The 25680-nt window shown below is 39.7% G+C and overlaps 1 protein-coding gene across 2 annotated transcripts; it reads left to right on the forward strand.

Moving 5' to 3' along the window:
- Positions 1-408: 408 nt before the first annotated feature.
- LOC139650299 (deoxycytidylate deaminase-like) lies at positions 409-18122 on the forward strand. 2 transcript variants are annotated; one of them, XM_071526917.1, is made up of 6 exons: positions 409-547; positions 9807-9903; positions 11542-11677; positions 16007-16123; positions 17109-17205; positions 18068-18122. In XM_071526917.1, the coding sequence occupies exons 1-6, from the start codon at positions 504-506 to the stop codon at positions 18120-18122; spliced, it is 546 nt and encodes a 181-aa protein (XP_071383018.1). In that variant the 5' UTR covers positions 409-503. The 2 variants fall into 2 exon arrangements, with proteins under 2 accessions (XP_071383018.1, XP_071383017.1); XM_071526916.1 differs by lacking the exon at positions 409-547 and having other exon boundaries at positions 9745-9903.
- Positions 18123-25680: the final 7558 nt, after the last annotated feature.

Here is a 25680-nt window from a genome sequence, read left to right on the forward strand (position 1 = left end):
TTCAGAGATTCATTTTAGAGAAGTGTAATTTAGGTTTTATTTATCAATGCACGGTGTAAGGTTTTTAAGATTAATAACAAAATAAAAGGTTTTTCGGGCTATATTAAATGTATTCGCGAAAATAACTGAACGAGTGCATGATTGAGGACAGTTGTTTGATGGCTTGAGACTTCAAAGCGACTACAGCAGTCTAATGTGAGTTTGGAATCTGTATAAACCCAGCATCCACACCTCGTCATCTCTTCCTGGTTGCAACATCTGCCGTCGCTCCGAGTAACCGCTGACGCATTCAAGTTACCGTCACCTGTTCATTTGGAAACTAGTTGAACTGAAGGCTAAGTTAGGCTATATAAACCTCATGACAGCCTCCAGCGCGGAAGGTTTCCTCCTGGTCTGGGTGCCTGAGTGTGGACGTGCCGTTGTGTTTGTTGTAGTTTTCTGCTGCTGCCAACACTTTAGAAACACTTCTACAGCTTAACGTCGGTTCACTCTTATTCTGCAAGATGGAAAACAAAAATGACCTGCAGGCGCCAGTTCATCAAAGCGGGTAACGTGTTTTCTGCCACTCATCTGTTCTCTTTTCTACGGAAGCGTAATGCATTCACTTGAGAAAAAAAAAATTGTGCTGTTTTTTCTGAATTAACGAGATAATTATCTCAGAATTCTGAGAAAAGTTTTCATGGAAAAAAAATTCTGCTCTTTTTTTCTGAATTAACGAGATAATTATCTCAGAATTCTGAGAAAAGTTTTCATGGGAAATTTTTTTTTTGCTGTTTTTCTGAATTAACGAGATGTGATGCCAGAGTGGGGCCAGGTGGATTGTGTTGCATTATGACAATTATCCATTCATAATTGTTCCCTTTGTCTATATGTAGCCTTACTGTTTTTTTGGGTGCTTCTTAGCAACAACACTTTGACTCTGACCGGGCCCCGTTTCACGTACGTGGCTAACTCGGTTAATCGGATAAATTTGTTGACAATTTGGCATAAACACAGGATTTTTCGTTTCACGAAGCACTTGTTACCAGGGCAACAGAGCCTTAAGCCCAAACCTGCAAAAACCCAGGTTTAATCTTAAATTAGCTGGATAGTATGAATTTATATAAGCCAGAAATCACACACACCCAACAGCAGAAATGAATGCAGCGTTTATAAGAGCGGTTCTGCTGTCATTATAAGGAGCAGTTAGAAGGAAATGTGTTTGTACAGATTGATCCTTTAGCTCACGCAAATAATCATCATAATGAACGCCATCGATTTAGTCGTGAGTGAATTATTTACCTGCAGCAATTAATAGATAGTAATTAATAAAGTAATTAATTTATATCCACAGCATAAATGTACAGTGTCTCATAACGTTCAGACAATATTGAGAGCAATAGTAACAACTGATGCAAAGCATAATGTCCACTTACTTGCACATTACCTGGTTGAAAGTGTAGAATTACAATAAAGAGGCTACCTGTTAAAAATCTATATTTGATTTTCACTTGTTATAGGTCCTTTTCTTGCCACTGCCAAACGCCCGGGGAAATAATTAAAAATAATATAGCCTACTATTTTATATTTCCGTTTGGTGACATTATTAGATAGCACAAGAGTCCAAATATAATCGGCTTACAAACACTTTAAAATTGACTAGAATTAAATTAGCCACACTTTTTAGTGAATAAAAGTCCTCTTATATATTTATATTATCTGCAAGGCTTCCTCCCTCATTTTAGCCGCTCTGCCAGTGTTGGATTTTCGGGATAATATTGTTTTTTCTTCCGGTGACAAAAATAAAAAACTGAAACCACAAAAAAATCAAAGCAATATACAGGTTACATTATGAGAATTAAAAAAAAAGGTGTTGCTTTGGTCCATATCGATATGGTACGTCATCCTGCAGAGGCATCCTCGCTCAACTGATAAAATAATTCGATACGGCACGCGTCCAATGGACCTTTTTCACAGGAGCCATTTTGATGTGTCATAGCAGGTAAACACAGGTGTGACTACTAATAACATTAATGATGGTTCCATTCCATTTAGTTGTTCCAGTGCCATTCCAATGAGCCAGCATGCACGATACCAGGGCCACGGCACTGGAATGGAACCATCATTATTAATGTTATTAGTTACACCTGTGTTTACCCTGCTGAAAAGGGTCTATTATCCTGGATCTGTTGTCCTGGGTCTATTATCCTGGGTCTATTATCCTGGATCTATTGTCCTTGGTCGATAGCATTAGTCGCTGTTTTTAATATGTAGCCATTATAAAGAAGGCGTTTACATTTTTGTACCTGCAGACGGAGTGCCGTGTTTTTTTTTCTTTGGGGAATTCATGCCTTTATTTTTTCTCATATGTATCTACGTGACTGGCAAGGAATATCCCCAGTGCTTAATTTGTAAATGATGAGGTCCCGGAACACCAAGGGGTCGGTGTTCCCGCGACTCGGTGTGGAGGGAAAAGGTTCCGGAACATAGAGCTCCGACTACTGGGGACCTATAACAATATTTGATTATTGCATAAGCTACATAATGCTCATTTTGTCCAAAACGATGGATTTTTACAAACCTGCCCTTCAAGTAGTGGACTAAAGAACCATTTACCAGACAAATTCTGTCTCGAGTAGTTACGCATTAATATTCAACACAAATACTTTCATAGGATATCTATTTTGATTAGGAAACAATGTCAGCGGATAATGAAATGACAGCAATAAAACGTGTCATGGTCGTGCCATGCAGCTAGTCGGTCTAAATGCGACACTCAGCTGGATTTGAAGCTGGTTTTGAAATGCCCACATTGATGCGGCTTACAGCCCTTCATTCAACCAATTATATTACCAATTATTTCTGAACACTCAACATAACATGCGCAATTGCCCACATATTTAACTGTGAGACTTACAGGTCCGCACTCCAAATAAGTTGTTTTCATCTATGCAAATATGAATTTAGATGTTATTGTCCCAGCAGAGAACTGTAACACTTTTACAAACAAAAAAAACACGCTTACCTTGTCTAATTTTCCAAAAAATAGTCCACACAGCGGATATATGGACAGCAAATTCAACTTTTAGCCATGACGCCGTCTGAAGTTTACCATGACACACTCTGCAGAGCAGCTCACTCATGTGACGTGATTACTATGCGCTTGCTGCTACTTTCTAATACGGTAATCACCTGTCTTCATATGGAAATGAGCCAATTCGGTTTTTGCAATGGAGGGGAAAGGGAGAGTCAACTACTGGGATTATTACATGGCAGACAAAAAAACTCAAAAAACAAAAACAAAGCAAACAACCAGCTCCAGCCTCATCGTGTGTTCTTTCACGGTACAACACATAAAATGCAGTGGGCCAAATTCGAACTTTTAAAATTTAATTATGATCAATCTTTTGACACCATTCTGTTTAATAGTCTACACCAGTGATTCTCAACCTTTTTCATATCAACGATCCCTAATTTAGTCCACATTAGGGCCACAGACTCCCATTTGATGAGATTTTCTCTCTCAGACCCAAATCTGAGAATTTTTGTATTGTTAGATATGATTTTGCCCATAATTCCATGACTATCTCTATTGTAGGTGGAGAGATAACAGAGAAACTATGATCAGAACAGTCATTCTTCTACATTCTCTAATTGTTTTAACTTCTTGTAAATGAATTCAATAATGATGAAGTTTACAATTTATCAATTTGCTGGGGACCCCCTGGAACCCCCTCAAGGACCCCTGGTGGTCCCCGGACCCCATGTTGAGAAACGCTGGTCTACACTACATCACAATGTAGCATTCACAAAGCAAAGTGCTCTACACAGCTCTAGTCAGCTTAGCGTCTACCAACACACACACACACACACACACCAAATACAACATTGTCACATTCAGCTATTATGAATGGAGTTTTTTAGTAGTGTGTGAGTGGCTAGCAGCTGTATGTAGGTACATTAGTTTGTAAACGACTGGTTTACAAACTGTATTATTATTATTTTCCTTTCAAATGGTTAAATTTTCAATTAGTACAATTAAGAAAATCTATTTGGTTACATGGCGTTATTAAAAGCAGACTGCAGCAGCTGGTTGACACGCGGTGGAGTCTGTGATCTCCGACTCGCTTTCAGAACGGACAATGCACTTCACAACCTGGGAATATTTGCATTACTTTGAACTGATGGAAGAAAAGGGTAAGAACATTATTGTTACCTGTACTTCTGAGAACTGAAAGCACCTGCCAATGTGTTGTGAGCGCTATCCGCTGTTTATTTTTTAGACCAGACATGATTAATCAAGGCTGCCTCTGTGATCATACTAGTTTACCATAAAGACGCCGAATAAATGAAAGCTGCTTGTTAAGTAGATAACAGATAAGTAGATAACAGCAGTGTACTCGATGATGATGTCTATAGCCTACTAGTGAGAACATCACCAGAAGACATAAAAGTTGTTACGTTTTTAAGCGGGTAACTTGAAAGCACTCGACTGAGTTACTTTTAATAAAGACTAAATTAGTAAAGTAACTAGTTGCTATTTAGAAGTTGAGCGATGATGGAATGTTGGTGACTTTGTAGTGATGTGCTTCAGGCGATCATAAATCGCTGTACTATAAACTGCCCTTTAGAGATATCTGACTCTATTAAAGTGCTAATCTCCTTTTCGCTCTTTCTGACATTGGCAGGATGGCTGCTGCTCAATGAAACGTTAACCATGTCCTCTCTCTCTCTCTCTCTCATATTATAACTAGGAAGAAGAGGAAGAGAGGGGACAACCGGGAAGACATCAGGTAAATTGGGATAGCATAAGAAAACAGCATTGTACTTCTGCCCTGAAAAGGTTAAGTCAAAGCAATTAGTGCTGAGACTTTGCTGCGGAAGCACATGACCAAAGTCACATGACATAATTCCTGTGACATCACGTGGGGGTGTGTGGTCAACATCAAACAGGAAGTTGACCCCAAAAAGCAAGATGTAAGAGAAATGACATATGCTTCAGCTTGATTTTAATATAAGGGTATATAATTTGAATGTATCTCGGGGTCTTGCCAGTTGAGGTGGTTCAGGCATCTAGTAAGGATGCCTGCTGGTTGCCTCCCCAGGGAGGTTTTCCAGGCACGTCCAGCTGGGAGGAGGCCACGGGCAGACCGAGGACCAGGTGGAGGGATTACTTCTCCACGCTGGCCTGGGAACGCTTTGGGATCCCCCAGTCAGAGCTGGTTAATGTGGCCAGGGAAAGGGAAGCTTGGGGCCCCCTGCTGGAACTGCTACCTCCGTGACACGACCTCAGATAAGCGGTTGAAGATGGAAAATTTGAATGACTAATAAACATCGAACAAAAAGTTAGGAAATTTGTGTTTGGTAGATTATTTCTCTGTTGTAACAATGCTTTTTGGCAATACATTTGATACCGTTGGAAAGCCTGTTTTTTTCCCTTTTAAATGGTGCCTCATTTGTAAGGAACATGCATTTGTGGGATGAGCAGCACAGCTGAGTATGTGGGTTGCGCTCATGAAAAATTTGCCAAATCTTCTCTGCCAATGCCAAACAGCTTATTCTGCTGTTGCTATTGACTCTTGTTTTGAGCTTCCGGTACCCCCAGGTGCTGACAATCAGGTACTTGATTGGCACCTGATTGGCAGCACCTGTGAGCATGGGCCCTGCTACAGTGGTCAATTGGTGTCTGCTCCAAGAATCGGCATGCCACGTTTGTCTGATCTCGATAAGGCCTGTGCGATAGGGCAACTTCAAGCTGGTGTTCCACAAAAGCAAGTTGCGGCATTATTTGGAGTGAGCCATAGTACCATCTCCAAACTGAAGGCCAAGTTCCATGAAACGGGGGATGTCAGAGACAGACCGCGAAGTGGGCGTCCCAAGAAGACGACACCCCAAGAAGACCGGTTCCTCACCCTTTCAGCACTTAGGAACCGTAGGCTGTCTTCTACAGATTTGCAGTCAAGGTTTGCAGGACGATATGGCACATGGCTCTCGGCCCAGACGATCCGGAACAGACTGCACGCAGCCAATCTCCGGGCTCATGGGGCTGCCAGGAGGCCTGCCATGACTGCCCTTCACCGTCAGGCCCGTTTGCGCTGGTGTCGGCAACACCTGCACTGGAACCTGAACATGTGGAGGAACGTTATGTTCAGCGATGAGTCCAGATTCTGCCTACGGAAGTTGGATCGTAGGGTCAAAGTGTGGAGAAGACGGGGAGAACGCTATGCTGATCGCTGCACCGATAGAGTAACACCTTTTGGTGGAGGCGGTGTGATGGCGTGGGGCGGCATCTCCATCACTGGAAAAACGAGGCTTGTCATCATTGGAGGCGATCTCAATGCAGAGAGATATCGAGATGAGATTCTGCAACCAGTGGCAATCCCATATCTCCACAGTCTGGGACCGAACTCCATCCTCCAAGATGACAACGCTCGCCCCCACAGAGCGGGGTTTATCAGAGACTACCTCCAGAATTTGGGAGTAGAGAGAATGGAATGGCCTGCCAACAGTCCTGACCTCAACCCAATTGAACACTTATGGGATCAGCTTGGGCGTGCTGTTCGTGCTAGAGTGACCAACACAACCACGTTGGCTGACTTGCGACAAATCCTGGTTGAGGAGTGGAATGCCATCCCACAGCAGTGTGTGACCAGGCTGGTGACCAGCATGAGGAGGAGGTGCCAGGCTGTTGTGGCTGTGTATGGTTCTTCCACACGCTACTGAGGCTCCTGACTGTTTGTTAAATGAATAAATTGTAAAATTGCCAATATGTCTTGTTTCTTCCTTGTTACTGATAGACTTCAATCATCCAATCCACCAAACAACACCAAACAAGAGTCAATAGCAACAGCAGAATAAGCTGTTTGGCATTGGCAGAGAAGATTTGGCAAATTTTACATGAGCGCAACCCACATACTCAGCTGTGCTGCTCATCCCACAAATGCATGTTCCTTACAAATGAGGCACCATTTAAAAGGGAAATAAACAGGCTTTCCAACAGTATAAAATGTATTGCCAAGAAGCATTGTTACAACAGAGAAATAATCTACCAAACACAAATTTCCGAACTTTTTGTTTGATGTTTATATTGTAGATAAATGATATACAAACATGTATAATGTAATAGTGTACCAAAATAAACATATATTGTTTTGAAATTATGTTTACATTTTTTGAATTAGGACATTTTTCTTGGTGTCCCAAATTACCAAACATGGTTTGGTAATTTGCCAAACATGTTTCAGGTAAATTGGGGCAATGTTTAAAGGCTATTGAAATGAAGTGTAGCACTAGTGTATTTATATAACCTGATAAAAAGAGGGACCTCACATCTATGTCAACACAGAACCACAGAGATGTCTACAGCCAACTTTTAAGTAGATAGAGTAAGACTTTTTAATGATTTATGAACAGACTTAAAATTTATGCTAATTCCCCAAATTGTGTGTAATAGTGGGCCTTATAATTTGGTCAAATTAGCCTATCCCAATAATTTTCTCTGACAATGGTGAACAATAAAGCTTAATCCAAAAGTTGTTTAGTATGTTTAGTGTGCAAGTAGTGGCGTAACAAGGAATATAGTCTAATCAAGCAGCAATGTTGGTGCCTGCTGATGCAGGTGTAGCCTACAGAACTCTTGATCACTTTGTTTAATCCATGGTTTAACCCCTATCCATGATGAATTTAAGGCCTATTGCAGAATAGAATGGCACCCAGGAAACGGCCTAGGAAATAGCCTAGCCTATAGGGCCTAAGCCTATCTGTTGACATAATAATCCATTAAGCTATCATAACACATCATACTAGGCTAATACCTAATGTCAAGTAACCTTAGATATATATTTAAGGTTAAGAAAAACAAGAAATCAGTTTAAAATATTCTTTGAAATATGTCATTAGGGTTGAAAGCAAGGGCCTACACTAATGAAACTGTGTCCCAAATTACCAAACATGCAAATGGTGCTTTTGGTTAAACTACAACAAAATGGTGAGCCATGCTTTGTAAAAATATCATACACACTTAATTTCTTCACATAAATAGAGTAGACACCTTGAGGAATTCAGAAATGTATCATATGTTGGGTTATTTTTTTAATTGATGATAAGAACATGATCACAAGATAGAAATATAGCCGCAAGAGGCCATGAAAGGGGTTCAAGCGTCTGAATGGTACTGACGTCGTGAAAAAAGTATCAGTGTTTCTTAGGAAATCCTCCAAATATATTCCTTGATATACCTGCCAAGTTTCGTGATCATTGAACAAACGGGTGTGGAGTTACGGCTGTTTCTGTGTTAGGCCACGCCCATTTTTGGCATTTGCGGCGCCCCCGTCTGGTTGAATCGCACAAAACGCATGTTAGAAATGCCATTCCAGACGAGGCTGAGAAGTTTGGGACCGATTATGCAAATAGACTTTTATTTACCAGCTATTGCATGGTTATTATACCATAGGCCCCGTCCACTTTCACCAATGATGACAAAACTTATGATTTTGACTAGTACAGCCTCCCTGAACATGTGTACAAAATTTCACGCAATTTCGTCATCTGGATTAGGAGATACAGTTTTTGGGCATTTGTGGCGCCCACTACTGTTCAATCGTAAAACTTTGCACACATTGTTATTGATGATATCTGAACATGTTCACCAAGTTTCATGATGATTGGACAATCGGTCATGAAGTTATAACAATTTACCTGGCAGGCCACGCCCTCTCACAAATTGAAAGCTGCAAAACGACAATAGATATCAACAACCTTTTAACAACTTTTAATGAGATTAGTCCGTAGATGCTACTGACCAATTTTGGTGGTGATCAGTCAAACGGTGTAGGAGATGTTAAAAATGTGTCTTTCAAATCTTTCAAAATACCTCAAAAACTTTCCAGGCGGACCTTGAGGGTTCTTGAGGCAAATTTGTAGAGCAAGGATAGATGGATGTGTGTACCAAGTTTAGTTTAAATCGGTGTAGGAGTTACAGCCTTTCAAAGTTTGAAATTTTAACCCTATAGCGCCCCCATCAGGCCGATTTGGTAAATATTTGGTGAGCTAATAATGGGTCAGAATATCTGTCATTGGGCCAAATTTGATGTCTCTGTGATGTACCAACTCAAGGGAATTTGCGCCAACGTGGAATTCCAGAATTCCAGAATTCCATTCCTGTATTGTAGGTAGAGAGATAACAGAGATAACAGAGGGTCATTCTTCTACATTCTCTAATTGTGTTAACTTCTTGTAAATGAAATAATGATGAAGTTTAACACTTCATCAATTTGCTGGGGACCCCCTGGAACCCCCTCAAGGACCCCTGGTGGTCCCCGGACCCCAGGTTGAGAAACGCTGGTCTACACTACATCACAATGTAGCATTCACAAAGCAAAGTGCTCTACGCAGCTCTAGTCAGCTTAGCGTCTACCAACACACACACACACACACCAAATACAACATTGTCACATTCAGCTATTATGAATGGAGCTTTTTAGTAGTTCTTGGTGAATGGTTTCTTTGATATCCCTAACAAATGGAGGATCTAGGTGTTCTCCTGAGTGGCTAGCAGAAGCTGTATGTGTAATGGGGCTATGACAGAGTTGTACTGCTCTCATCCAACATAACACAAGTAGCCACTTTGACTGGCATCAGAATCTGGATGAACTCTTCTGCATTAGACATGTCTGACTCTTTATTAAAGTGCTAATCTCCTTTTCGCTCTTTCTGACATTGGCAGGATGGTGGTGCATGGCTGCTGCTCGATGAAACGTTCAAACCATGTCTTCTCTCTCTCTCTCCCTCTCTCTCTCTCTCTCTCTCTCTCTCTCTCTCTCTCATAGTATAACTAGGAAGAGAGAGAACAACCTGAAAGAGCCCGACTATTTTATGGCTGTGGCCTTCCTGTCGGCTCAGAGGAGCAAGGATCCGAGCTCACAGGTATATCATTTCAGTTTCAACTTGCTTTATTGACATGACAAGTACATTCCTCTGTGTAAAAAAAAATACAAGGATTCAGTATTTCACCCATAATTTTCTTCTTGTCAGGGTGGGAAAAAGTCTCATTCTCCAGCCAAAAAAAGCAAATGACAAAGCAGTATTATTACTCCAGTATTTAACATGGTGATACATTACCTTTTCACTACACGTTTCTGTTTGATCTCTGCTCTAATTAGCTGGTTTACTCCTCTCTGTTGTGAAAATGTGACTGTATTGTTGATATCACTTGCGGCCACTGTAGCTCAAAGGGATGGAGGGCTGCGGTGAGACTGTGTCAGAGATTTGTGTCGGAGATCAATTCTGCAGATATTATTGCAATTTCTACTGGAGACTGATGGAGGTCGATCTATGTCAGATACTTGAACAATGATAGTGAATTCAGCCTACTCCTTCCTTCACGGATGCTTGGAATGTGCGTTTACATATGCATCCGTCTCTACAATCATGTTATTTCTCCGCACCGAACTATACACCTTTGGAGGTTTGTGTGAGCAAATCATACACACAGCTGTTGCATTTCAAACAGGTGTCCTTTGGATGTCTGACCTGACACTAGCTGCGGTTACATGAGCCATGTTTGTTTCTTTCTGGATGAAATCAATCTGATTGAAGATTCCCCCTGCAAGTGGTCACATGAGCGCTAAATAAAATGATCGCATAAGGTGTGTGTTTACATGCTCCAACATATGTAATCAGAATAAAAGTTCCTGACATGCGAAAAATGCTGAATCCAGCACTCTAACATGGGCTTAGGTTTTTTAAAGATGGGCCTGTGTCAGGCTTGGTACCATTATTGCTTTACTAGTGTTCTTTCGGACGAAGCAACACATTTATCAGAACACACTATTCGTAAACTAGGAGCTAACTAGGCATGTCAATGTTGTTACAGGTAGGCTATGCTCAAATGCTCTGCTTTTTTTTTTTTTTTTCCATTTAAATTCCCTTTTATATTTGGTAAATTAAAATGTAGCCTACTACAAGATACTCACAGTGTCCTGTAGTGCTTGACAAGCCTTAACAAGTCTGTAACCCTAAAAACCTAAAAAACCCTAAAAAAAATATTCAAAGTTCTGTTATATAGAAGTATATTTTCACTGAGACCATGTTGAACACCGTGACATCTGCTGGCCACAAGAGATTATTTTGGCAGCGAGCATCAAATCGGTGGAGTCAAGTTAACTAATTGTTACAACTTAAGGTGACGTTCAAGGCATAGTAATATTGGCATGACCTTTCTAAAATGTTGGTATTTGGCTCATTTGCCAAATAAATAAATCTTTTAAGTAAGTCCGTTAGCAACCTCAATTTTTCTTCATACCATTGCATTCTTCCTCCCTGTATTTATTGATATACTTGACAGTAATAATGCTTTTTCGAACATGTAAATGAAAATTAAATTTGGATTATTTCATTTTGATTTTGATTTTGTCACATATTATGCTGTCATATATGGGAACTGAAATTGCAATTCTATTTCATGATTTCATTTGAATTACGTCACTTCTCAACTTCCATAGGCAATTGCCTCCTCTCTTGCCTTAAAAAAACAAACTATTGCATCTGTCTCCCTCTCTGTAGGTAGGAGCTTGTATAGTGAACCAGGAGAATAAGATTGTTGGTATTGGTTACAACTGTATGCCCAATGATTGTGACGAAGACAAGCTGCCATGGTCCCGATCAGGTGACAACCCGCTGGAAACAAAGTACCTTTATGGTGAGCTCACACACACACACACACACACTCTTTGCTCTTTCACATAGCCTACATGAGAACATTCAGCATCAATTCAGAATACTCAGACTTTTTCTGGAATCAGTTTTTGTGTTTTTATCTAATTATTAGCAGTGTTTCCCCTACCATTATCATTTTATTCATTTAGTAATAAAATGAAAATTTTGTAACTCCTCATCCAAGCCGAGTGGCACGTGAGTTTGGCCGGGCACGACTAAATAAATAAAATGAAAAACCTTTGCCAAAACCGCTTTGATTTTCCATTAATTTTCAATGTCAGAGTTAGAGGTCTGCTACCCCGACCCAAGCCCGACAGCACCCGAGGCTGTATGTCGGGTATTGGCCGGGTAGGGCTGGTTTTTAAATAAATAATTGGGGGTTTTTCCGGGTCGTTTTTGTTTTCTTACTGTTTTATTTTCTGTTTTACAAAGGATAAAGGGAAAATCATGTCCTTTATAAATGTTGTATCTGCTGTTTCTGACCAGGAAAACGAAAAAATGCCCAGTATTTCTGTTTTTTTCATGTGTGGATTTTGAAATGAAAATCAAATCACCATTTGTTTTTCATTTTTGAATTTCTGTTTCTGAGAAGAAAATGGAATGACCAAAAAAATACACGGACCGGGGGGAGCGTTTATTTATTCTTTTTTTATTGTCTGTTTTACAAAGAAGAAAAGGAAAATCAAGTCCTTTATAAATGTTGATTCTGCCGTTTCTGACCTTCTATTTACGCGTTTTAGTTGTGGATTTTTAAATGAAAATCAAATCACCATTCATTTTTTCATTTTTTCATTTCTGTTTGTGAAATAGAATGACCAAAAATACACGGACAGCGCTTGTGCCATCAATGTTCTGGTATCATTCACACATACGGTCGATACAGCTGAGGCCTGTTTAAACTTGGCTGGCTAAAACAAACGCAGAGTTAGGTCATAAATCTAGTAAAAATAAAAAAATTACTAACCTTCTCTCTTGGGGGAACGCAGGGAATATCCCTTCCCGGCTTCCAGACCTACAGGAGCTAAGGTTGGGTTAGTGACCTGAAGGGAAGGGACTCCCGCCCATACCAAACCAAGGGCCTTAGGGACGAGTGAGACTAATACGGGGTCATTTTAAGTGAGGCCTAGGCATAGCAAATTTTAGGCAAATTTATGGTTTCTGTGGTGTTCACAGTAAGACCGTTCTCTCCACAGAGCCACAGCATTTCATGGTAAATGCGGTAACGGCGCGGTGTTCGTGGAGATCGCAGAATCTCCTCCGATTGGCCATTTTTGCCGGTTGCTGGCAGGTTGTTTGCAGTGCTTAAAGAGGAAAGGACACTGTTTTTCATTTCCTTTAATGGAATGTCAGTGTCAGTCTCTGCACAAGGTTTATTCTTCAGGTGGATCTTTGATCTTTGATCGTTAAGTTAATCTTAAGTCAAAGTTTTCATGCATTTTTATTGTTAGCGTAGCTACACTAACAAAGGAAACTTGTTTCTACCCGCGCACAAAAACAAACCAGAGGTGCAGTTTCCGGGGAGTGTGTTTTCAAACACACACAAGACGGAGGTGTGGCTACACAAGATTAACCGCATTGTGGACATTATAGGGCCCTACCTCTCCCAGTCTTTAAGTAAATGACTGTACCAGTGACTCTATCAGAATTATAACTCTCTACTCCACTGAAGAATTTATTTTGTTTTCATAAATAAGATTAAACTTGAATGATCCCGAAGGAGAAACTCTGCCATTGTAGCAGCAAAAGTGATAGGATATACCAAAGAAAAAACAGAATATAGCACAAAAATAGAATATAGACTAATATATATTGTGTATATATACAGTATATAAATATATGCTGCTGAAACATTCAACAAATGTAAATCTAAATATGAAAAATGTGCTATAAATGTATAGAAATACAAGTATGTATAAACATAACATAACAATATGAAAAATATACTGTATGAAACTGTTCAATATTTTCCTGTGAAGTTAAATGAATACAACTCAAGGTATGAGTCAGTTATGTTTGTCAGACAACACCATTCTTTCCTTATGTTGTACATAGCCTACCTCTACTACTATTACAACTACTACTACTACTACTGCTACAACCACTACTACTAGTAATGATAATAACAGTATTTGTGCAGCAATTTTTTGTGCGGCATGCACATGATTCTATGATTTATTTATTTTTTAATAATTTATTTATGAGAATATCAGCATGCAATATAATCATTTTTAGATAGTTCTATGTGCAGCTCGGGCCATATTTCCTAGGTTGTCCATATTCAGCGGCTTTCAGTTCTGCTCAATCTCTCAAAGGCAGTAGCACATTAAGACCTGTAGAGGGAGATAGAGGATAAATAATGAACTAGTCTACAGCAGTGGTTCTCAACGTGGGGTCCGAGGACCACCAGGGGTCTTTGAGGGGGTTCCAGGGGGTCCCAAGAAAATTGATGAACTGTGAAACCTCAGCATTATTTCATTTACAAGAAGTTAACACAATTACAGAATGTAGAAGAATGACTGTTTTGATCATAGTTTCTCTGTTATCTCTCTACCTACAATACAGATAGTCATGGAATTCTGGACAAAATCATATCTGACAGTAATAATATTCTCAGATTTGGGTCCGAAAGACAAAATCTCATCAAATGGGGGTCCGTTGCCCTAACTAAATTAGGGTCCTTGATATGAAAAAGGTTGAGAATCACTGGTCTACACATTGTCTTTTAATAAGAAGCCCCCAATCTCTCTCTCTCTCTCTCTCTCTCTCTCTCTCTCTCTCGCTCTGTCTCTTTATCAATCAGTTTATCAATTCAATGAGCTTTATTGGCATGACATACATGTGTATATATTGCCAAAGCATACAAGAACAAAACAACAAATACAACACAATGTAAGACAACATGAAGCATAAATTATACAACAAAAAAGTGTTTTTACACTGAATATTGGTGAATAACTACAACAACAATCCACGTTCCATGGTTACTTTTACACTACTGCACATACAATCACTAATTATTATAATACCTTCACACAAATATAAACAATTTTGAACTAAAAGCATCAGTCTGTACATACAATTATAAGATACAAAATAATATTCATTAATGATAGGGTATGTGACAAATTGCAATATATTTTTTTGATTTAATATGGGAAGCAGTTACAGATTTAGCTGAAAGAGTTGCAGTTTTATCATCCTCTCCAAGTACATAGTGTAGTTTTTGTGTGTGTGTCGCTTTCTAGGGAGGCCACCACTGTGTGTGTGTGTGTGTGTGGTGTGTGTATGTGTGTGTAAACCAGACTAATCAAATACACCAGAGGCACTCTTCTGTTTTTTATTTTATTTTATTTTTTTCATTATCAGGTTCTTACAGTTTGAGAGGGTTGGCTGGCGTCAATTAGGCATACAATAATGACTGGCATAACTTAAAAGGAATATCCCACAAAATTACCAATAACTACCATCAATTTGTCTTTCACACGCATGAATGTAATGATTCATGAGATATCATTTTAAAGGAATATTCTGCTAAACCTGAACATCACTTGCTCCTACTGAGTTCTCTGACTTTTGGAAAGCTAGTTTCAGTTACTTTGTGTTTGTGCATAGTTTGATACATGATGATGATTACCATAGTTAGAAAAAGTGAAACTGCAAAATTTAGTTTACTGAACACAAATGCTTTTTTTCAGCAATATTCTGCTTCACATCCATACACAGGGCTGGAAATTAAGCTCAGTTGGCAAGTGGGATTTTCATTTTAATCCAAAACCTTAACCCACATGGACCTTCCAGAAATTAACATTTAGCTAGGCTGTTACAGAAATAAAAGCGGCATGCTATCTCTGCAGTTCCACCTTGAAAACCATGAAGTGGTCACTGTTTCCATCAGCCAATGACTTCAAGGACTTCATAGATACCATCAGCCTATCTTCTGGTCCAGATATTATGCCCACTACATTGGAAGAATTAGCTTGATATCTCAGGGTCTGACCCTTCATTGCTTCTCATCTTACCTGTCAAACAGAACATTTTCAGTCTCCATTGCTGATTGTTTCCCTGTGCTTCATTATGTGTGGAGTGCCTCAAGGCTCAATTCTTGGGTCTATACTGTTTTGTTTATACTGCTATGTTGATAACTATACTAATCTGAGCTGTCAAGCCAAATGATCTCAGTTGGCTTAATTGTTGGCAGTATTTACATGACTGTCTAGCTGATGTCAAGGATTTGATGTCCCAAAACGCTTCAACTACCTTCAGAAACGCATTGTATTGACTCTGGAGCATTTCCCTCCCTCTGCTTCCACAGTGTGCCATGCCGAGCTGAACGCCATCATGAATAAGAACAGCGCCGATGTGAAGGGCTGCACCATCTACGTGTCTCTGTTCCCCTGCAACGAGTGTGCCAAGCTCATCATCCAAGCAGGTGGGAGTTGAGAGCACACACACACACACACACACACACACACACTCTCTCCGGTCAGTTGTATCTGAGGTTGACTGATAAGGGTTTTTGAAAGCCGATCCTGATATTTTTGGATCGAAGCCGCTGATAGCCGATATTTTGTGTCTGCCTCAGGTGGGGGAAAAACTGATTTCGAACATGTGTTTCATCTACTAAAGGCAAAAATGCCAAAAAAAATAAAAAATAAAAATAAAAAAAAGTCTAAGGACTCCCCATACACAACCGGTATAGTATTGATCAATTCTACAATAAATATGTAATCAATCAAACTGTATCATATTCATATCAGTGGTGGACCACACTGACTGGACCAGATCATATTTTTCATAAAAGGACAATATCAACCCCCTAATGATGGTCTACCTATTACATTATTCACTGGTAGAGGATTGCTGTTAAACTGTTAATCTCTTCATTTATTTTTCTCTTTACCAGTTCAAGGAAAATATTGAATATGTTGGCCAACATAGTTGGTCTGATTTACCCAGAAATGATGGGAAGATGCAGATCTAGACGGCCCCAATTGGGCCAATGCCTGAAAAAATGAATTTCAAAGTAAAAGGCCATTTCTTTCCTTTTTTTTTTTAAAGTTTATTAATTATTCTTTGCTGCTGAAAACTTGCCCTCATATCCACGCATGTACGCACCAATACACACTTTGCCCTCATATCTTGAAATTGTTGGCGTGTTTTCTATTGTTTCTAATTTAATTGTCCTTTGCTGCTTTTTAAACTACTGTGACAAGCCTGTTTAAAAGGCATGTTATCATGTTATTAACGACACAATTGTCTCTTCTCTCATCATTTATCCACCTCTTTCACTATGAGAGTTATTTAATCTGGTAAGTAGCATGACTCTCTTGAGAAGACTGCTTCTAATAGTCTATTTCTTCTCTCCTTCTGCCTCTCCATCCCTTCATCATCCCTCCCTCCCTCTCTCTGTCCAGGTATTAAAGACGTGGTCTATGTTTCTGACAAGTACCGTGAAACCGAAGGGGTGATTGCCTCCAAAAAGCTACTGGACTTGGCAGGCATAAAACATAAGTGGGTAACACGCTTTCTCTCTCACACACACAAAACACAAAAAGGCTAACTGGCCTTAAAGGAGAACGCCCCCCTCTGATACTCTTCCACTGTCATGTCATCAATTTGTTATCCTCCAGTCCCTGTAGCCTTCTGCATTGAGTAGTAATATCCATGCATAAGCACAAGGGATTCTTATTCCATTTTTTGATTTTATGCATTACCCACAGCCTTTTTCGACTTTTCGTAATGTTTTGCGTGTTTTTTCACATTTACAATGTCTAAGATACAGCAGAAAACAAAGTTCATCAATATGGTAAACCTACAACAATGCCTGTGTGTGTCAACTTTTCCCCAAACTTTTATGGAAGAGTCTCTGAAACAGCATTGTTTCAGAGATGTGTCATTTTTTTTTACTCTTTTCTTTTTTTTTGGCACGAAGATGGTCAAATTTAAAGCTATGAGATGAAACTTTAATGATCTCCATGGAGGAATTGGGTCAGCTATTCGGAAGGAAATTGGGTAATATTGAATATCGACACAAATCTCAGTTATTGGCAGCTTTAATCCATCCAATCAGTATTGGCCTTCCAAAAATGATATCAGCTGTTATCAAGCATGTTATCAAGTTAGTAAAGCTTCTTGAATTGGAGAGAGAGAGAGACAGACACGCACACACACACACACACACACACACTCTCTCTTCTTTCTCTTTTCAACCTGACCAGACCTTGTGAAAAAATGTTGGGGGTGGATGGGGGCTTGAAAGTATGACTTGAAAAGACAATGAAAAGGTGACTTTCTTCCATAACCATGTTTTTACTGTGTGCTCTTGTCCGTGTGTGTCCGCTGTGTGTGTTTTTTCTTTTGTGTGTGTTGGCAGGCAGTTCAAGCCCAAGAAGACTAAGCTTGACATTGATTTTGATTCCATTAATTAACCAGCTGAGCAGCGCGACCAACTGGGGTGCCAGTGAACGAGGAAGGGAGGCAGGGGAGGAGAGGAAGGATGAAGAGATTGAAAGAGACTCCTCTTTCTCTATGTCTCGCACCCTGCTTTGGCGTCTTTTGATTTTTCGATAAACCGGATATTCAAGAAAGTTGAATTTGATGCTTCGCCCTTCGTGGCTCAGTGTGGTAGAGGGTATATCTTTTTTTCTTTCTTTTTTTCCTTTTGAAATCTCCCTTTAATATAGAAATATACAAGGACTCTCAACACAGTCTTAACTGTTAAGTTGTTTATGTCCATAATTCCAAAGGCGAAAAAAATATTTGAAAAAAAAAGAAATTCTTTATCTTCATCTGCACTCTATGCACTCTATGCACTGCCTCTTGGCACCTATGTCCTGTCGGATTGGAACTTAACTTTATGGCACTTACTCTCGTTGTTCTCTCCTAACTAGATCCTTGCTTGTGTTAATAAAGTAATAAAATCTCATGTGTACTTTGGATAAAAGCGTCTGCCAAATGGGAAATTGTAATTGTAATTGATTTTTAAATCCTTCATGACGCAGATCAGATCTTCTCATAACTGTCTACACAGGGGAAAACCTGGAATCTGACTTTTCCTTGTTCAAAGGAGGTTCCAGGCTGTTCTGGAGGAAACTATCTATCTATCTATCTATCTATCTATCTATCTACATGTTAAGGAAACGCTAGTCAACTATGTACCCTGATAGCATTGTTCCTTCAACCATGTCAGCTGTTGGTGCAGTGGAAGTCAATAAAACCTTGGGGCCACAGGGGCTAGTGTCCAGTCTGATGCAATACACACACACTACCTACCTTTCACATACACAAACTATAGACGGGTGACAAATTAAAGGAAAAACCAACATAAAGTGTCTTAGTAAGGTGTCGGGCCACGAGCCACCAGAACAGCTTCAGTGCGCCTTGGCATAGGTTCTACAAGTCTCTGGAACTCTACCGGAGGGATGGAACACCATTCTTCCAAAAGATATTCCCTCATTTGGTGTTTTGATGATGGTGGTGGAGAGCGCTGTCTAACACATCGGTCTAAAATCTCCCATAGGTGTTCAGTTGGGTTGAGATCTGGTGACTGCGAAGGCCATAACTTGTTTCAAACATTAACAAAAAAAAAAAAAATGTCCTTCTCATTGTCAGCCTCTGTGTCATAGTCCCAACCACTTCCTGCAGGAGTCGTGGAGAGAGTTTCTCCCTGCCTTTTCTTGTTTCCGTTACACTTCACATCCAACATCTGATTTACGTTTTACGCAGTTTCCTTTACATTAACCATGTATGTGACAGGACCCAAAATGTCAGTAATCACACCCTTCAACCATCTCTCCCCTCCCCTGTAGTTTTTAACCAAAAAACTTCTTGACTGACTGAAAGTTTCGACTTTGTTGGCCTTGTCTGACTCTTTCTGAGCCCTTTCAGATTGGAAAAACTGTGCTGCATCTGGCTTAACCAGAGGCAACCTGGTACGGACTTGTCTCCTTAAAAACAACTCTGGCCGTGTCTTTCAGGTACAGTAGTATGGGGTGCGTAACTTAACTGAAAATCTGCCACACAGTGGTGAGGTGACACTCCCACAACTACTCTGTTCTTGGCAAGTGGTTTCTTGAGATTTTGGACTAACCTCTCTGCTAACCCATTTGAAGCAGGATGATAAGCAGGAGACTTGGTACTGTATGTTTGACACCATTCAGTTCCAAGAAAGTTTAAAATTCACCTGAAGTGAACTACGCCCCATTGTCTGTTACTAGTTCTTTTGGCAACCCATATGATGCAAACAGGTTTCTTAGGACCTCTATGGTTTTACTAGCTGTAGTAACTGGCATATGGATGATCGCGTGCATAAGCATCCATGACGACCAGAAGCATCGGCTTATGAGCATCTGCAAAATCAAGGTGTATTCTCTCCCATGGACCAGTAAACCATCTCAAAGTGTGTACCGGAGCAGGGGCAAGCATGTCACGTTGCTGCTTACATATAAGCTTACTTTGCTTTCTATGTCTTCATCAAGGGATGGCCACCAAAACAGACTAGCTAAGGCCTTCATCTTCACAATCCCCAAATGGCTATCATGTAAGTCTGATAGTAGTTTGTCAGGGATAACAACTCTATATCCCCATAGGATACAGTCTTCTTCCTTTTGGCATAAGGCTATAGAGATTCCTCAGGCACAAACTTTGGCCTCCCTGACATGACAAATTGCTTAACTTGAGTCAACACAGAATCTTTCTTGGTTTCAAGAGCAATGTTTTTTGAGGTAATAGGCAATTCATCCCACGAAAGACACCCTGTACATTGGGTTCGGTTTAGGACATTTATTGTCACTACTAGGAAGCCGGAATAAGGCATCGGCATTCCCATGCTGCCCCGATGGCTTGTACTGGATCTGAGATGAGAATTTTTCAAACTAATATTATTTTCCAAAACTTCCAAGAGTTGCCCTGAAACAACCTTTCCAGGACTTTAGAAATGAAGGTTCATTTTGAAATAGGTTTGTAGAAGGATCAGTACCAGGATCAATAGGTTGAACACAAGCAGTCAAAATATTCAGGGACACAACTGGAGGACAGAGAGCTGTTGACAATGAAAAGAGAGCTGGGTTCTGCAAATTCAAAAACTGGATATCATTTATTATGTCCAAGACGGTCTCATGTGTGAAATAGTGTCCATTAGTTCCTTAAGAAAGATCAGCCTAAACTGACTCAAAGTATCTCGATAAGGACATGAAATATCAGTAAAGGAAATCCCACACCTGATGGCTTGGTGGGCTTCTTCACAGTTTTTCCTTCCCCCTGGCAATGTGACCTTTTTTCTTCCACTCACAGCATGCCACATCTTTGACGTGACAGTCATCCAGTTTGTGTCCTTGGCCGGCACATCTGTAGCACAGTTTTCCCTTTGCATCACTCTTAGGGCCGACGCTTTTCTTCTCAGTAGCGTTTGCTACTGTTGCTGTGCGTTCTGCTTTGCAACCTCGTAAGACAGTCCCATGTCAAAAACCAGAGCAACTGTCAAATCCTTTGTATGTGTTGTGGGAAACATTTTATCTCTGAGTTCTGTACTTTTTACACCGCACACAAATCTGTCTCTTAAAGCTAAACCAAGCCATTTGAATGATATAGAAGGTATTCCAATTAAAGATAAAGTAACATACCTGGGCATCAAGATTTGCAAAAATCAAACAGAACAGAAATACATTTTAATCCCCTAATTGATTAAATAAAAACAAAATTTAATATGAAGTTAATGAGAGATCTGTCACTTAGAGGCCATATTCTATTATCTAAAACAGAAGGTTTATCACGTTTGGTTTATTCGGCTATACAGTATTAGAAGCTCCAAAATCATTTGTTAAAAAAGTAGACACCATTTTATTCAAATTTGTTTGGAAAAATAAGATCCATTATCTAAATGAAAAAGTATTAAGTCATTCATATAAGCAGGGTGTCTTAAATATGCTTGATTTTGATTATTCTAATACAGTCTTTAAAATTACTTGGATTAAAAATTATATCCTAAAAAAAACACGCTCTGGTACTTAATCCCAAATATTATTTTTGAAGAAGATGGTGGTATAGAGTTCCTTCTCAAATGTAATTTTGATATTAATAAAATCCCAGTCAAATGATCAGATTTCCATAGGCAAGCATTATTGTCTTGGCTTCTCATTTCCCACAGCGCCGCCTGCTATTGGTCCGTAATCGACGACCTGTCCATCACTGGACAGGCGACCTGTCAATCACTCGGAAAACAACCCCGTTTTATAACCGTTATATCCCGTTAATGACACAATTATTTTCAAAATCGCCATATGGACACATATTAGAAGAAATAAAATTAGCAACTGAGACCATAATCTGTTGTCGAAAAAATGTCACTTTGTATTTTGAGTGAGAAGTTGGGCTGTGGTCCCATTGACTTGCATGGAGTTGGGCGGACTTCGGATCTTTTTGGAGCCGGCCCCCTAGTGGACATTAGAGGAATTGGAGCTTTTAGCCACTTCCTTATAGGCCCTTTTCACATTCTGCACTACAATTTCCTGTTGCCAGCTATGGTTTCACTACGTCGCTCCACAACCTGCCCCAAATTTTTAATTGGTTACATTGTTTCTAGTGCTAGCAACCATTACAATTTTGTTGTAAAACTTGCCACAGGAAGTTGTAATGCACCAGTTTAGCTGTTACCATGACAATGTGAAAAGGGCCTATTGGCTTCAAAAGTCACCCGTGGTTTTAGCTGCTTGGTTTCAACACGGCAGTGTCACAAAAGTGTTGAAACATTTCAAAACCCTGTATCGACTCCACCCATCTTTTATCAGCACTGATACAAGTTCCCCGGCCTGTTGGGTTTTTCACTGGAAGACCATGTCCTAACCACAGCCAGTAATTTACCATCATACTGTCCACCAGTATCATGGTCAGTGTCTCAACACAAGTGTTGTAAAGCTTAAAGATTATTTTCTTTAAATTGTGTCTTGAGACAAATACAAATGCAGTTTGCAATAAAATAGCAAATAGAAAATGGCAAATTACAACAATATTAACTAGAAAAGGTAAAAACTTACATTTCCTGGACAAAATGTGCTGGGTAACTAGGCAAATGGAGAAGTAGTAGTATTAGTACTAGTTGTAGCAGTAGCACTAGCAGTGCCAGTTGTCGTAGTAGAAGTGTTAGTAGTGGTAGTAACATTACTAGTAGTTTTAGTAGTAGTTTTAGATTACATTTAGATCACATTTCTGTCATCAGATTACTTTTCAATTACAATTAGATTACATTTTTGTAATGAGATTACTTTTAAATTATTTTTATTTTGCTTTTTTGTAATTACATTACATCACATGACATGAACCACCATGTATTTCAGGAATTCAGCAAGTCAACTGTGACATCATCAGCTGTGGCAACTCTGAAGATTCCGACATTCATTTTGCAATAAAGTAAAATATCTTAAAAAGAGCAAAAAAGCAGCTCAAAGTATCTATAGTATTTGCAAGACGTCAAATCAATCGCCCATGCCATATTGTTTGACATTAGGAACAGCCAGGTGACAGCATTGTGGCTAGAGACAGCATCATTAAAGGGATAGTTCACCCAAAAATTTAAATTTGGTCATTATTGACTCATCCTCATGCCAGTACAAAAGTGTTTTTTCTTCATGCAACTAACCTGGAGTTCGCCAAGCTCACTGCCGGAGCAACTTTCCTCCAAACAATTGCAGTAAATGGAGAAAATGGAGGCCAGTCAATTAGGGCATCAGTTGGGATTAGCATCAATTGGATTATTTTACTGATGGAGATAGATAATTTCATTGATTATATAGGATTACCAGGATGAGTAAAGCAGTATGAGTCTGAGTCAGGATATGGTTTCTAGTACCAATCTGATTGAAATTCCAGTTATATGCTACTTTCCTCTACAGTATGCCATATACTGAGTCACTGCCACGATAAAGCATTTTATGAAGACACAGTTGTTCCCAATCTGAGCTTTTATTACAAATCAGAAAAAAAAAAACAATTAATTTACATCCATGGAGGAAGTGTGTATGTGAGTCATCAGTATATGTGTGTGTCTGTCTTGTTTCCATTGGTCTGTATGTACAGCCTCTGTCAACTCGTCTGGATGTGTGTTTACGTTTGCCTGTCTGCGCTTCTGTCTTCCTGTCTGTCTAATAACTTTTGGTGGTCTCGTACGCATCGGGGAAAGGAAGGCTGACATGTCCACTTCCTGCCACTAGGGGGAGGATTCCTGCGTTGGGAACCACGTTCCAAGACAACGTCAACGTGATGTTCTTATTGGCCCTGGGGAGGAGACAGACGTGATGGTTAGCCAATCATAGCCTTCGAGTTATGTTGGAAACACTGGCACATACGATGCAGAAAGTAGGAATGTAATGTAGGCTCTATCTTTATTAAAAACCTTAGAAGAAAGATGATATATTGAGGTAAAATTCTACATGGTGGTTTTATTTGCCGATAGATTGGTAAATGATGTTTCAAAAGAAACAGGAAAATGACATTTGTGTTCTAGTTAGAGACAGATAAATTTCATTTCACACTTTTACTGAATCAGCTGTTGTCATAAAACACCTACATGTAGACTATCATCAACAGTGAAAGCCATGCAGGGAGGGTGGTGTCTCACCTTAGTCCGTTCCCATCATCAAAGAAGAAGTATTTGGACTTCATGTCTCTCAGGTTCAGTTTGGTGTTTTCACCTCGAAGGACGATCTTATCCCACAGCACTACCTGGTTTAGAGACTGACACACACACACACAATTTGTTGGCTTCAGAGGACATATCCCATAATTGCCCCACAGCCTGTGGTGTTAGCTTGCAGCAAACAGTGAACGTGGGCATTGCCTTTTAAAGAGGAGAAGGGAACGGAGCAGATGTGGCTCTTTTTCTTTGGGACTGGTAGGTAAGAATCTCACAGATTACCAACCACTGTCAATATTAAAAATGTTCCAAAAAACATGTTAAAGTTTACTCACTTGGACATCAAATTCAAGGTCTTTTCTATGACTTTCAAGGTGCTGTTTGGTAAAATTCAAGGACTCAAAACTGGCATGTCTTGGGGTAAGACATGACATTGGTCAAGATTAGACCCCAAAAAGGATGTGCAACTTAATAAAATGATCAAAAATCAGAATTCTGATATTTAACCATTTTCAATGTTGTGATACTGAAAAGTATGAATTTTCCATATATCGTGCAACACTCGATACAGTCTGTCAAGAGTTTTTGCTTGAAATGTGAGGGAACTAGCACCGTGCCATAATGTGACAAGTGCTTTTTGCTTGTGCCATTTTGCATCCTAAACGAGACCCCTTATGTTGATGTTGTGCTATAGGCCTAAATAAAATAAAACTCAACTGAACTGTTATTATTATTATAGATTGTAAGGATTCCTTAGAGAAGCTTTTCAGGATTAGGCTATACTATGCAGGTTTTTACTCCAAGAATTGGCAGACCTTGAATCACAGAGTGGTAATTTACTACGCAAAATGAGCTGCTCTAGTGCTTGGGTGGGATAAAAACCTGCAGACTCCTTTCCCTACATGAACCAGGATTGATAACCACTGCTAAAATTCTATCAACAAATACGTTTTGGAAAACCAGGTGTTAAATTGATTCTTGTGCCTTTCATTAAAGAGGATAAACAGTGTAGCCGTACCGTCTGTCATCACAATAAAAAATACCTTACAGTACCTTTTTACACGTCGAAGAGGGAAAAAAGCAAAGTGCGGGAACCACGCTCCACCAACACACGGTGTCGCCCGGTGTCTTCCCGTCCCTCCATCCTGCGCCATAAAATCCAACAAAGAAGACTCTTCACTTCCGCTTACTCATCACTCGCGCTTCCTTCCTGTTTCCTGCTGTGTCAAGTTAACAGTGATACACCGGGAAAATACCGGAAAATAAGCCGTTTTGCCTTCAAAACAAAAGAGTAAAAATAGCCTTTAGGAACATTGCACGGCTGCTCTGGGTTGAAATTGACTTTTCAAGATAGTAGACAT

The sequence above is a fragment of the Centroberyx affinis genome, unplaced genomic scaffold (genome assembly GCF_046629955.1).
Source record: "Centroberyx affinis isolate AG114_WGS23_722 - 3 ecotype Tasmania unplaced genomic scaffold, CSIRO-AGI_Caff_v1 ptg001478l_1, whole genome shotgun sequence".
Classification (NCBI taxonomy): domain Eukaryota; kingdom Metazoa; phylum Chordata; class Actinopteri; order Beryciformes; family Berycidae; genus Centroberyx; species Centroberyx affinis.

Bases quoted from the DNA above. Each gene is read 5' to 3' on its own strand.
- LOC139650299 (XM_071526916.1), top strand. From the start codon at position 9,745: ATGTCTTCTCTCTCTCTCTCCCTCTCTCTCTCTCTCTCTCTCTCTCTC. The intron at 9,904-11,541 runs GTATATCATTTC...CCCTCTCTGTAG, and splicing joins GCAAGGATCCGAGCTCACAG to GTAGGAGCTTGTATAGTGAA. The intron at 16,124-17,108 runs GTGGGAGTTGAG...CTCTCTGTCCAG, and splicing joins CAAGCTCATCATCCAAGCAG to GTATTAAAGACGTGGTCTAT.